At 48.0% G+C, this 13648-nt stretch overlaps 1 protein-coding gene across 1 annotated transcript in view; it reads left to right on the top strand.

Annotated features, from left to right (window-relative positions):
- Nucleotides 1-13648, top strand: part of FLI1 (Fli-1 proto-oncogene, ETS transcription factor) — an 89910-nt gene that overhangs the window by 31524 nt on the left and 44738 nt on the right. Inside the window, exon 2 of the mRNA XM_035138987.3 lies at nt 12231-12442. Coding sequence (XP_034994878.1) covers nt 12231-12442 — 212 coding nt within the window. The remainder of the gene's footprint in view (nt 1-12230; nt 12443-13648) is intronic.

Below are 13648 nucleotides of genomic sequence, written 5' to 3'. Positions count from 1 at the left end.
CCACACTGGTGTGGTGCACCACACTCTTTGAGAACCACTGCTGTAGATCAATCAGTGCGGAAAGGGGCTGACCCCACAGTGAGGCAGAGGGAAGAAACTGCCTCGGGCACCCGTTCTGGGGTCTTTGAAGGGCAACACTTAATTCATTGTTGTGTTTTTACTGCCGTTGGGAAGTTTGTGCCTTGACTTGAGGAGGCGCCATTTGTTTACTTCATTTATCAACAGCTTCCTTTGGGGAAGGGGTCATAGGTCAGCAGCAGAGCTCGGGCCTTGCAGGCAGATGGTCCCAGGTTCAATCCCTGCCATCGCTGGAGAGTCTTTCCTGCATGCAAGTCGGTGTGTAGGCAGTGCCAACCTAGATCAGCCAATGGCCTGACTCAGTCCAAGGCAGCTTCCTGTGTTTCTTCCTATGAAGCATCTCAAAGCAATTTCGCAATGAAGAACAACATCTTTAACATAAAAACCCACAACAAAGCATGCAGCGATTTCACGTATCGAGACAACAGTTAGCGCCTCCAAATGCCTTCCACGCCAGCTCTGCTTCAAGAGAGGAAGTTTGGAAATGGCCGGTTTGGTTTTGTTCAAAAGGACATTTGATGTCCGCTGTGGTTCTGCGTCTTTTTATTTCCTTCTGATGTGGCGTGCTAACAAAAGGTAACCTTCTGACCGGAGAGTCATCCTTTCATATTCCCCCTCGCCCCACATTTGTTTATCCTTTCTGAATGGGGAAATCAAACCGCAGGACTGTCGGACAGAGTGTCTCTTGGTCTGGTTGGGCACGTGGCTTGAGAGGCTTCTAATCATTCCTGCACCAGGAATAAAAACAAAAGCTTCAGGAAGCGAAAAGGACTTAACGCTCAAGCTTCAGATTAAATCAGAGAAGCGAACAGGGCTGCAGATGGAGATGGATTTTATTCAGAATGATTTGCCGTGTTTCTCAGCCCAACCAGCTCCACATCACCCGCTTACCTTCCTCTCCCTCCTCGGAGGAAGTTTAACCCCTCTCATCTCCTGGCATGTCCCGCAGAGGACCCTAAGGCATAGCTGCCAAGTTCTCCCTTTTTTAAAGGGAAATTCCCTTACGTTGAATAGGCTTCCTCGCGAGAAAAGGGAAAACTTGGCAGCTATGCCCTAAGGTCCGCGAATAGTAACAGCCTAAGGGTCCCGGGCCCTAAAGAAGCCAGATTATCCTCCACCAGGACCAGGGCCTTTTCAGCGATGGCACCGACCTGGTGGAATGCTCTGTCCCATGAGACTAGGGCTCTGCAGGACTTACTCTCCTTCCGCAGGGCCTGTAAGACGGAGTTATTCTGCCTGGCCTTCAATTTAGCCTGATCCTCCATTCCTTTTTCCCTTCCCCATTTTCTATGAAGAAACCTTTCTGGGTCCCCACTTTTAAATACTTCCCTGGTCTCCTTGCTGGCCATAGCAGGACTAACTTGGCCAGTTATCCCTGGCGATGCTACATTTATGTTGTAGTTCAATGTTGTTTTTAAGCTGTTTTTAAGTCATTTTTAATCAATGTTTTATATTTGTTGTTAGCCGCCCTGAGACCGGTTTCTGGACCGGGAAGGGCGGGGTATTATTATTATTATTATTATTATTATTATTATTATTATTATTATTACTGTATCTCTATGGCTGGCCCTGCCATGGGGCACTGGGAGGCAGTTGCCTCAGGCAGCAGGTGTTGGGCAGTGACAACGGGAGCAGCAGCCCTCCAGCTGTTCTTCCTGAGGACCGCATCCCTTCTGTGGGAGGGGAGAGCTGTGCATGCTCCTCACACACTAGACTTTACCTAGCCACTAGTGTCGAAGCAAGATTAAACTGTTGATCCAGTGGGTTTCTGTAAACAGATTAGGGGTGGAGAAGGGGAACATAGCACCTTGTCCTTGGCCTCAGGCAGCAAAATGTCTTGGGCCAGCCACGTGACTGATTAAGATCACTTCGCCTGCGGTGCCTGCAGGGGACAACTTTGGTATTGCCGAGGGGAGGGTTAAACACCCACCGAATCTGCAGTCCCGTCCCCCCCGTTGCTCAGCTGATTGGAAAGGAACAACTGATTGGCAGGAGAAAGGAGACTGCAGCCCACCTGCAGTGGAATGGATGAATGATGAAAGGGGAAATGCACAGCCATCATTTGAGCAAATCAGAATAAAGTTTCCATGTCACATAACTTTGGCTGATTAGCAAGAGGGGGGCACAACGAGTCACATAAAATTGGACACTGGTGGGCAACCGTTTGCCCACCTTTGAACTAGACACAGAAAGGAAGGACATGCTTCTTGGAGAGTATATGCATATTAACTGGAGAATGTGCATATTACCCAGAGAATTTTCAAAAACCTTTTTTCAGATGCATGCATTATATCCAAAGCCTGCTGGGGATTGTGTCTGTTGACTGGATAATGTATAAAATGTTAGTGAGATATGCATGATCCTCATTCCTTTTTTGGAGACTATGTACACTGACTGGGAAATGTGCACAATTCCCTCTATGGGGCATGTCAAATGTGCATAACGGCCAGGTGCAGACCCTCCAAGTGTCCCTATTTTCCAGGGACAGTCCCGGATTTACAGAAGCTGTCCCAGTTTCTGATTTGATCCCGGAATGTCCTGTTTTTCCTTAGGACGCCCCTATTTTCATCGGATAACTGTTGGAGGGTATGGTAGGATGTCCCTATTTTCATTTGATAAATGTTGGAGGGTATGGAGTTATCCAACCCCAGAGCCATCTGAAGGCAGCCCTGTATAGGGAAGGTTATTTTTAATGTTTAATGTTTTATTATGTTTTTATATATTTGGGACGCAACCCAGAGTGGCTGGGGCAACCTCAGGCATGTTCAACAGGTAGATCGTGATCTACCAGTAGATCACTGGACACCTGTGGTAGATCACTGGCTCCTCCCAAAGAAGCTCAACAACTTTGGCTCCCCTAAAAAAAGCTCTACATCAGGGGTCCCCAGACTTACCGTGCGGCGGGCCGGAGGGCAGGGGAGTGCGCGTGCAGCGGGCCGGAGGGCGGGGGAGTGCGCGCCCGTGCGCATGCGCACACACACACGGGCGGGGGAAAAATCGCCGAAAATTGCTTGTGCGCATGCGTATGGGCCTCCCCGACCCGGAAGTGCACCAGAAATGACCTCTTCCGGGTCGGGAGAGGCCCATACGCATGCGCACAAAGGATTTTCGGCGATTTCTTGCCGATTTTTTAGATCGTCGCTGTGCCGCGCGCCGTGAGAGCGGGCAGCGGCAGCAGGCGGCGGGGGTCGTCGCGGGCCGGATTGGAAGGCCGATTGGGCCACATCCGGCCCGGGGGGCGTAGTTTGGGGACCCCTGCTCTACATCTTTGACCTGAACCTCTAAAAGGGGGGTAGATCACCCCCAGTTTTTAACTCTGTGAGTAGATCACAGTCTCTAGAGACTCTTGGGAGTTGGCCACCCCTGGATTAGATGATCCTTGGGCTCCCTTCCAACTCTATGATTCTATGTTCCCCTTCAGGTTGCTAGCATTTTGTGGGAGGGATTCAGAAATTTAGGTTTGTGAAATTAAAGTAAAACTTTCACACCAGCACAACTAATTTACTTATTTAAAAACAAAACCAAAAACAAAGAAACTGGGTTTTTTGTGGTTAGGAAAGTGATGCAGAAATGCACCCCAAGCAGGGCCATCTTAAGCATATCCGATGCCATGGCGCAAAGCTCCCTCTGGCACCCCCCCTTTTCCAGTTTTTTTAAAGGGAGGATGGCGCTGTAGGTGGGGCTGGAGGAGGCAGTCAGTGGCTGGAGGGCGGCTCCTCCAGCAGGGAAGAGGCGGAGGCCTCCCGGCTCAGCTGGCCGCTTCATGCCACGGTGGCCACAGCAGACGGAGGCTCCAGGCATGGCGCTGCTTCGGCACGGCATGGCGGAGGTGAGCGAGGGCGGCGAGCTGATGCCAGGAGGTGCCGCGTCCAGCCTCTGCCTCTTCCCTGGCGCCCTCTAGAACTTGGTGTCCCGGCGCCCCACGCCACTAGCCTCTATGGGTAAGACGCCCCTGACCCCAAGGTGAATGAATGACGAAAGGGGAGGTGCATGGCCATCATGTGAGCAAATCAGAATAAAGTCTCCTTGCCATATAACTTTTGCTTAAACCAGAAAGAATGCTCAGTGGTGACCAAACATAGTCTAACCTCTCTGTATGTTTTGTGCAAGCAAACCAGCAGGATGAAGTCTCAGTGAACAAGTCACCTGTAGGAGCCCCTTCTTCCAAAGACCTATAGGGTTCATGACTTCCCTCCTTTTCTTGCAAGAGGAGCGCCCTTTAAATTCTGGCTGCAAGGGAGACAGAAAGTAGAGAAAGCTGCTGCTTTCTGCAATGCAACGTGCTTCACTTATTTGTTTGTTGAGGAAGTGGTTTGGTTTGCAAAGTAGCCAGTTCTTGAAACCATCTTCTCCCTGGCCCCGAGCATCTCCAGCTGAAAAGACCATAAAACCTGCTAAAACAATATTTACAACTGTGTCTGCAATATGTGACTGTGTATTTATAGCCTTGGGTCAATGCTGACAAATAGGGATGCCTAATTATTTCCCCCCAAAATGAAAGAAACAACAGGAGAGAAGGAGGGACGGAGTGGGGAGAGAAAGCGAATCAGTGCATGCACGCTTGGTGAGAGGGAGAGAGAGAGAACATGCTTCTCCCCCCCCCCCCGTCTGGTCTGTGGGCAATTGAGCGGCGCTGTAAATTGTTATGTACATACCAGATGTAAGTGAGCATTAAGGGGAAAGTGGGGCGTATTTGGTGGAAGAGGCAAGGCTCGGAGTCTTGAACTGATTTGCCAGCTTGGATCAATCCAGCACCAGGCCCAGGTGGTTCTTGTTGGGATTAGCATGACAAGTTTAGCCTGGCTGCCAAATCAGCTGCAGCGGTTTTTGTTGCCTCTGCTCTGCTGCTCCAAACCAAGAACAGAGCGCGGAAGACTCTCCTGCACAGGAGGCTTTTCAGCAGAGGTTGGATGGCCATTGGTCAAGGATGCTTTGAGCTGTGATTCCTGCTTTGCAGGGGGTTGGACTAGATGACCCTCAGGGGTACCTTCCAACTCTACAATTCCGTGATTAAGAAGGGATGTATGTGTGATTGTTTTTTAATTGTTTATTGATTTATTTTGAACCATTTTGCGTTCACTCTTCAGGCCTCCCTCCTTCCCTCCCATCTCCTGAGCATCATTCCTGCATTGCAGGGAGTTGGACTAGGTGACCTATTCTACAACTCTGTGGTTCTATGATCTGGGCTGGGAGAGATTTACAGGGATGGGATGGACAGTGGGTGGAAAATGGCAGCCTTACAGAACTGAAACGGGTGTCAGAAGGAGGAGCTGAATGTTGCTCAGCTGGTTGCTGTTGGGTTTTTTGCTTTTTTTAAAATAAAAAAGTGTGGTAGAATCTGCCTGTATACTCTGGACCATCTCTGCACATATCAGGACCTACCAAGCTGATGAATCCAGATGAGTGGCCCTGGCAGACGGTTGTCAATGTCAAGGTTGCTTTTGCAGTCCCAACAAGACCAGGAGGTTTAAAGGAGTTCTAAAAAGCAGCAGCAGCAACAGCAACAACCAGGCCATATTTTTCTGCCTTCAACATGACCGCAATGCGGGGGGGGGGGGGGGGATGTTTTCCTGGCATAAAGACGAAGCAACAAGAAATGTTTTGCCTGTTTCACTGCTGGGAAGGTGAGGTGGACACTTATGCATTGTCAAAAAAAGAGGAGGCTGTACCCAACCCTGTTCGCCCTATTCAGAGTAGACCCATTGGCATTAACAGGCACAGCTAATGTAGGGCCATTAATGTAAGTGGTCTCCTCTGATTAGAAGCTGGATATGGCTCAAGAAATGCACCCCCCCCCAAAAAAAAGTCAAAAGATGATACAGATTTGCATAGATTCTGCACAGGGGCGCCAAGTTGGGCCCCAGGTTGTGGGTGCCCAATGGCACCCATGACATAGTGTGATGTCGTGATGTTGTGACATCATGACATCATGTTACATCAACGCACCACAGCGGCGCTTCTGAGGACTGGCAGGGCCTCCGATGTGATCTCCGAGGCCATACGCATCTTCCCCCGTGACTTCCAGGAAGGGCCTCCAATGTGACTTTCAGTAGAAACCAGAAGCTGCATCGGAGCCCGTGCTGTGGGTGCTGAGCACCCACAATTTTTTGTGGGTGCCTGGGCCCCCAGGGCGCCCTGTAGTTGGTGCCTATGATAAGGCTACCAGATTTTTTTTTCAATGAATCCGAGGGCACTTTTCAACTTCAATGGATTTTGTATGGGGACTGATTTGTAAATCCAGGGACTGTCCCCGGGAAACGGGGACATCTGGTAACCTTAGCCTATGATCCTGCATATTTAGACCTGGATCTAGGTGTGGTTGAAGAGTAAGGGGCTGTTGAGAGGTAAGGGATTGTTCCCCCTCCAATGTTTTAAGAGTGAAGGTGCCTACCTGAATCAAGAGGCAGTGAGTTCCAAAGTGTAGGTGCTCAATATCTTACAGCTATGGAACAAGTGCAGTATGGCACCTGTAACAATGTTAAGGTAAAGGGTAAAGAGACCCCTGACCGTTAAGTCCAGTCACGGATGGTTCTGGGGTTGCGGCGCTCATCTCGCTTTACTGGCCGAAGGAGCCAGCGTTTTTCCGGGTCATGTGGCCAGCATGACTAAGCCGCTTCTGGCAAACCAGAGCAGCACACGGAAACACCGTTTACCTTCCCGTTTACCTTGCACTTTGACATGCTTTTGAACTGCTAGGTTGACAGGAGCTGGGACTGGGCAATAGGAGCTCACCCCGTCACGGGGTTTCGAACCGCCAACCTTCTGATCAGCAAGCCCTAGCTCTGTGGTTTAGACCACAGCGCCACCCCCGTCCTGTAACAATGTTAGTTCTGCTTATTTAAGTAGTCGAGTAGGCACATGTGGGACAAGGAAAGAAAATGTCCCAAGCTGCAAGGGGCTTTATATACTGTAAGACACCTACCATCTTCCCCCTAAATGGGGTCAGCTTCTGCAGGATGAAGTGCCCTTTTAAGTTATGAATGGAAAAGTGATTGTATGCAGAGGCACGGCATTTTCTGAGCCTGTAATACAAATGTTATAGGGGAGGAACAAGTCCCTTCTCATAGTACACATATGATGCAATGATTTGTGGCTTATCCCCCTTTTGGTTTTGCACACTTCTGGGGCTTGTGTTCATGAGGTTAAACAGAAGTTTGGTGTCTATACGAAGTCTGTGACCCTCCAATTACTTCAATCTGGCATCTCATCTGCTCCATACATTTCTTGACTTGGGTTTGTCAGGATTCGAATACAGCCCTTGCCAAAATGATGCACCAGGTTGGTGCAGGCTGTGTTAGGCTGCATTCTCACTGTCTGGTGCTTTGTTTTTAATCTTCGTTCATTGTTATAGGATACTGCTGTTGGATGTGTTGGTTCTCAAACCAGCTTCACCCTGACTGCAGCTCTTAAACTCCTCCTAATCCAGTCTCTGTCCAAGGTGGGAACATCTTTGCATAGAGGGAAGGTATCCAAGTGGAAACGAATCTGATACTAATGAAGCTGTGCTGATGTGAACGGCTTTTGTGGGGTGGAGGTGGAAAGAGTTGTGAAGAGCACCACCACAACTCCACTGTGCTTGAAAACGGTAATATGAAACTCCTTGGCTGGAGTCGATGTCCAGAACATCTGGAGGGCAGCAGGTTGGCTAAGGCTCCTCCAAAACATTTTGACTGTCTATTTTTAAGGGTTATCTTTTTTTTTTTTGCCGGTTTGTTCTTCACTTCCTGTTTCAGCAGATGTGCTTTGGTATGACGTCAGCTGGACGTTGGCTCCCAAACTGCAATCTGGCCAACACTTGATTCAAGGAGTCTTTTCAAAACACAGCTCAAAATTGCTTGGGCGGAATCTTCCGCAGAGGGCTCCTTTTGCCCTGAGAGGCATTCAGAAGTTCCAAAGTCAGGCCTGTTATTGTGAAACAACAATCCCTGCCGATGTGAACCAGTCACCCCTGTATCTGATGGACTTAAGTGGTTCCCAAGTCAGTCGTGCGGAAGTCTTCGCCCCACCCAGGTCTGCAGGCTGGAGATAAAAACTCTGCCGCACTTTCCTTGATTGCTTAGTCTGAGATGAAAGAGAAGTGAGTTAAGAGCCCCAATCTGAATTATTCCCAGGGCTTTCTCACTTCCCTTTAGCTCATCTGCTGCCTCCTGTGTGTGCTGCACTTATTCCACTGGAATATATTCTCTAACCTTCCAAAACTGAGAGCATCATCGGCCATTTATCGCCAGGGATGGAGAAACCCACCAACTTTGTCTTTTCTCAGGCTTCTTATATTTTCAGTCTTCAACTTAGTCCACCCCATTTCCACATCAGTTAGTAGGCAAAAACTGGCAAGCATTTTTGTGAGTTTTTTTCCTCGATGTGTGCATTTTGCAAACACTTCCCCAGATTGTCACGTCTTTGTGTATATTTCTCTCAACGATATACTGTATTTTTGGTATGTCCAGGCTTTCACCTAAAATAATGCATTTTGGGGACACAGTTTTTTGGTTGGAGAACAAAACAAGCGCAATGAATAAACTTGCGCTGACAATTCGGAGAAGTGCAAATTTTGAAGGTTAGCAGCAACTGAGTTCAGGAAGTGCACCTTAGGTAGATTGGTAATAAAATGTGAATGGAATGAATATCTCCCCACACCTTCCATGTGGTTGGTTTCCCTTTGGAATAGCTGTATGTAGGCAGGAAGCATGCATAATATGGTCCAGAGAGCAGAATTCAGTCAACAACAACAACAACAACAACAACAACAACAACAACAACAACAAGAATTTATTATTTATACCCCACCCATCTGGTGGGGTTTCCCCAGCCACTCTGAGCAGCTTCCAAGAGAAAAATAAAATACAGTAATCTATTAAACATTAAAAGCCTCCCTAAACAGGGCTGCCTTCAGATGTCTTCCAAAAGTCTGCTAGTTGTTATTCTCTTTGACATCTGGTGGGAGGGCATTTCACAGGGCAGGCGCCACTACCAAGAAGGCCCTCTGCCTACTTCCCTGCAACTTGGCTTCTCGCAACGAGGGAACCGCCAGAAGGCCCTCGGCACTGGACCTCAGTGTCCGGGCAGAACGATGGGGGTGGAGACGCTCCTTCAGGTATACTGGACCGAGGCCATTTAGGGCTTTAAATGTCAGCACCAACACTTTGAATTGTGCTCAGAAACGAACTGGGAGCCAATGTAGATCTTTCAAGACCGGTGTTATGTGGTCTCGGTGGCTGCTCCCAGTCACCAGTCTAGCTGCCGCATTCTGGGTTAGTTGTAGTTTCCGGGTCACCTTCAAAGGTAGCCCCACGTAGAGCGCGTTGCAGTAGTCCAAGCGGGAGATAACTGGAGCATGCACCACTCTGGCGAGACAGTCTGCAGGCAGGTAGGGTCCCAGCCTGCGTACCAGGTGGAGCTGATAGACAGCTGCCCTGGACACAGAATTGACCTGCGTCTCCATGGACAGCTGTGAGTCCAAAATGACTCCCAGGCTGTGCACCTGGTCCTTCAGGGGCACAGTTACCCCATTAAGGACCAGGGAGTCCTCCACACCTGCTCGCCTCCTGTCCCCCCCACAAACAGTACTTCAGTCTTGTCAGGATTCAACCTCAATCTGTTACCGTGAGTTTCAGTTTTGTTTATTTAAATTGAACGGTATATTTCTTTCTCTTATGACAGTCATCAAGTGTTTACGCCTGCAACAAAATCTTAGAAGCAGACGTTGGTGGTGCTGGGATGTGTGGGTACACTGGTCAGCGAATGGGGGCGTTAGCACCCCAATCAACTCTTTGCCCCACCCCGCCGCTAGCAAAAATAGACTAAATTGTGCCAGTTTTTATAACAAATTTAGGTCTCAGGATTCAACCTTCCTGGATGAAGAATGCTTTAGAGCAGGATCTTAATCTTTTGTGAGGTGAATTGTACACACAGCCATGGAGCTAGGATAACAAGATGTCTAGATTTGGGACTTTTAAAATTTGGCGTTGCGTTGGAAAACTCTGTGGACCCTTGGAATCCTTTCCTAGAAAGGATTGCTTACTCTTGGAGATTAGACTATTTTTGTTGTTGTTTCGTAATCTACAAAAAATGTACACGCACAGGTGTGTAGCAGTGAGCTGCCACAAAAGGGTGAGAATTATCTGTAGCTCTGGTTGACCAGCTGGTGATATTTTTGCCTCATCCAGCACCTTCTACATATTTTCTGTATGAATTCTTTCCATACCTCTGTGAGCTCTTAAGGTGTTTTTCCTAGTGACGCCCCACAATCGTCTCCCTATCCCCGCAGCCATAAAAGCGGCCGTCTTCTGTAGCACCATGCAGCTGTCCTGGAGGGGAGGCAGGGGGTTTGGGGGGGGTGCTGACAGTCCCAGGAACCTGGGCTAGGTTCAGCTTGGCCACAGACAGAGCCCACAGCAATGTGCCAGGAATGCAGATCTCCAAAATGGGGGAAAGTTAGAGAGCTGGCTCTCCACCAAGGACAATAAAAGGCAAGATGCAAGGACAAGGCCCCTCTCTCAAGTTCAGTCTGTCTGGCTTTACAATATCAGGACAGGCCATTGTGTTATGGGGAAGGAACTTGCCTAGGTTGCTTCTAGCCTGACTGGGCGATAGTAGTGTCTTTATCTGCTGCTGTAGATTACTGAAGGAGCCCAGCGTGAACCATAGAATTGTAAAGGGTCCCTTCTTAAATTTTGATGCCCCAAATTGGACACAATATTCCAGGTGTGGTCTGACCAAGCAGGATAGTACGGGACTGTGACTTCCCTTGATCTGGACACTATACTTCTCTTGATGCAGCCTAGAATAGCATTAGCTTGTTTTGCTGCTGCATCACACTATTGACTCATGTTAAGCTTGTGGTCCACCAAGACCCCTAGATCCTTTTCATATGTACTGCTAGTATGCCAGGTGTTCCCCATCTTATATTTGTGCACCTGGTTCTTCCTGCCTAAGTGCAGAACCTTACACCTGTCCCTACTGAAATTCATTTTCTTAGCTTGGGCTCCCCACTTCTCCAGTCTGTAAAGGTCATTATGAATTCTGATTCTGTCTTCTGCGGCATTAGCTACCCCCTCCCAGTTTGGTGCCATCTGCAAATTTGATGAGCATCTTTAATATTTGTTGCTGCGTCTCCTTTGAGTATTTGGATGTTTACAAAGTTTGTTCAGGATTTTCAAAATGCTCAACATGCAGAGGCTAAGAGTCACCAGAGTTGGGGCTTCCATCACATCACAGCACAGCACACTCTATGCACTAGCATTTTCCAGTATGAGGTGAATCTTCTGCCATGAGCAACTTTCTGCATATGAAGTCATGCCAAACAAAAGGGCTGCTACCGTCATGGGGCCGCATTGATCAATCTGCCTCCACCAAGTGGTTTTTCATATGTCTCAGCCCTCAGTCAGGATGGGCTAAACTGTTGGTTTTGGGTTCTTTCAGTTTCTCATTCTTCTAATCTCAAATTGCAAATTTGCAGTTTTGACTTCCAATCTTTCAGTTGGCGGGGTGGAGACACACACATCCGCGTCAGCATTTTGGTGTAGATTTCTTCTAATTTCACATATTTTTGCAAGCTGCTACCACTGATAAAATGTTTTTGTTTGTTTTGCTATTTTTGCTAATATAAATGATACTGGTGATGATGATAGCAGCAGAAGCAACAATTTAATTTTCTAATTTACACCCTACCCATCTGGCTGGGTTCCCCCAGCATATTTTAATACATATGATTTGGTTAGTGCACCAGATTCAGAGAATTGCAGATTTTGTAGGACAGCTGTCTTTTACTTCACATATTGTTTTGGAAGGTGTTAACTAGGGAAGTTTGCATTAAAACCTGAGCGTAACTGGATTTCACCCTCACTCTGAGTTCTTAGCTATTTCAACTCCAGAACCCTCTCCAAAAAAGGGGAGGCAGTAGACTGTCGGTGACTCTTTTGCTCCTGGTTCCAGTAAGTTCCAGTTAAGAGCAACAGCCCGTAAGTTTCACTTAACAGTTGGGTGGAGGTGCAAAATATCTGATTCAATCTGCAACTCTGAGGCAAACACTAGTTTCAGGTAAAGCCTGTCTGGACAGCTGCTTGCCAGCTCAAACAGGGAGCATAACTTGAGTTTCTAGTCTAGTTTTGACAACCATTTTTAATTTTTTGTTTCTTCTCTTTGGCATCCAGGAGGCCCTCTCCGTGGTGAGTGAAGACCAGTCCCTCTTTGATTCCACCTACGGTGCTGCTGCTCACCTTCCCAAAGCAGACATGACAGCCTCAGGGAACCCCGATTACGGCCAGCCCCACAAAATCAACCCTTTACCTCCTCAGCAGGAGTGGATCAACCAGCCAGTCCGAGTCAACGTCAAGAGGGAATACGAGCATATGAATGGATCCAGGTGAGGAAGGACAAAAGGCTATTTTTCTAGGAAAAGAGGTGCCAGAACTCACCGTTAACACTTCCCTTGTAATGGCAATGGTGCCTGCCGGAACTGCAAAAAAGCCCTGACAAAATGCCCACCTTGGTATGTGTGAACCTTGGTGCCAACTTGGGATTCTGTATGGGGAAGCTCAGAAAGGCACCTCTGGAGTTCAGGTTGCACTCTCCTTCTGCAGGGCCAACAGTCTTTTTTCCCCCTCCTGAGGTGAAATGGGAAAGTGAAACCCTGGACAGAACCCCCACCCCAGCCTCACTGCTTGCTGGAGCTGTGTAGCTGTGGCTTCCAGGTTCCGGCAAAATCTCTGCAAGACCTCTCAGAGACCTCATGTGGCCTTCACAAGACTCTGGTAAAGTTGCACGAGGCCTTCGCAAGATTTCACAGGACTCTTGTGAGATCTTGCTGGGACCTGGAAACCGTCACTAATTCTCCTCACTTCTCCAGCAGTGTGTGTGTGTGTGTGTGTGCGCGCGCGTCTTCCCCTACATCCAAGTAACCAATGGCAATCCCCACTCCTGGAATAGAATTTGGTTCTAGACAAGAGCCTGTGGCAACTTGCCATAACGTGGAAGGAAAAAAGAGAGACCTGTTGCATGAAATTCCAGCACACACTGAAAATAATAATAATAATAATAATAATAATAATAATAATAATAATAATAATTTATTATTTATACCCCACCCATCTGGCCGGGTTCCCCCAGCCACTCTGGGCGGCTTCCAACAAAACAGAAATTCTAAAATACAGAAATCCATCAAACATTAAAAGCTTCCCTAAACAGGGCTGCCTTGAGATGCCTTCTAAAGGTCTGGTAATTGTTGTTCTCTTTGACCTCTGGTGGGAGGGCATTCCACAGGGTGGGTGCCACTACCGAGAAGGCCCTCTGCCTGGTTCCCTGTAACTTGGCTTCTTGTAGTGAGGGAACCGCCAGAAGGCCCTCGGAGCTGGACCTCAGTGAAAAATAGGGATGTGGAACTTGCCCCCCCCCCAGTGCTGTTGCTGGACTATAACTCCCATCATCCTTGGCCATTGGTTTTCAGACTCCAGGATAAGGGTTTAGGGTTGTCAGTTTGTGATCCAGAGGTGCTACATACATATGCAGGACACCTGTCTCTAGATATAATAATAATAATAATAATAATAATAATAATAATAATAATAATAAT

Source organism: Zootoca vivipara, chromosome 14, assembly GCF_965207765.1.
Source record: "Zootoca vivipara chromosome 14, rZooViv2.hap1.1, whole genome shotgun sequence".
Classification (NCBI taxonomy): Eukaryota; Metazoa; Chordata; class Lepidosauria; order Squamata; family Lacertidae; genus Zootoca; species Zootoca vivipara.
Note: the sequence above shows the minus strand (reverse complement) of the source record. Positions and strands in the feature narration are given on the sequence as shown.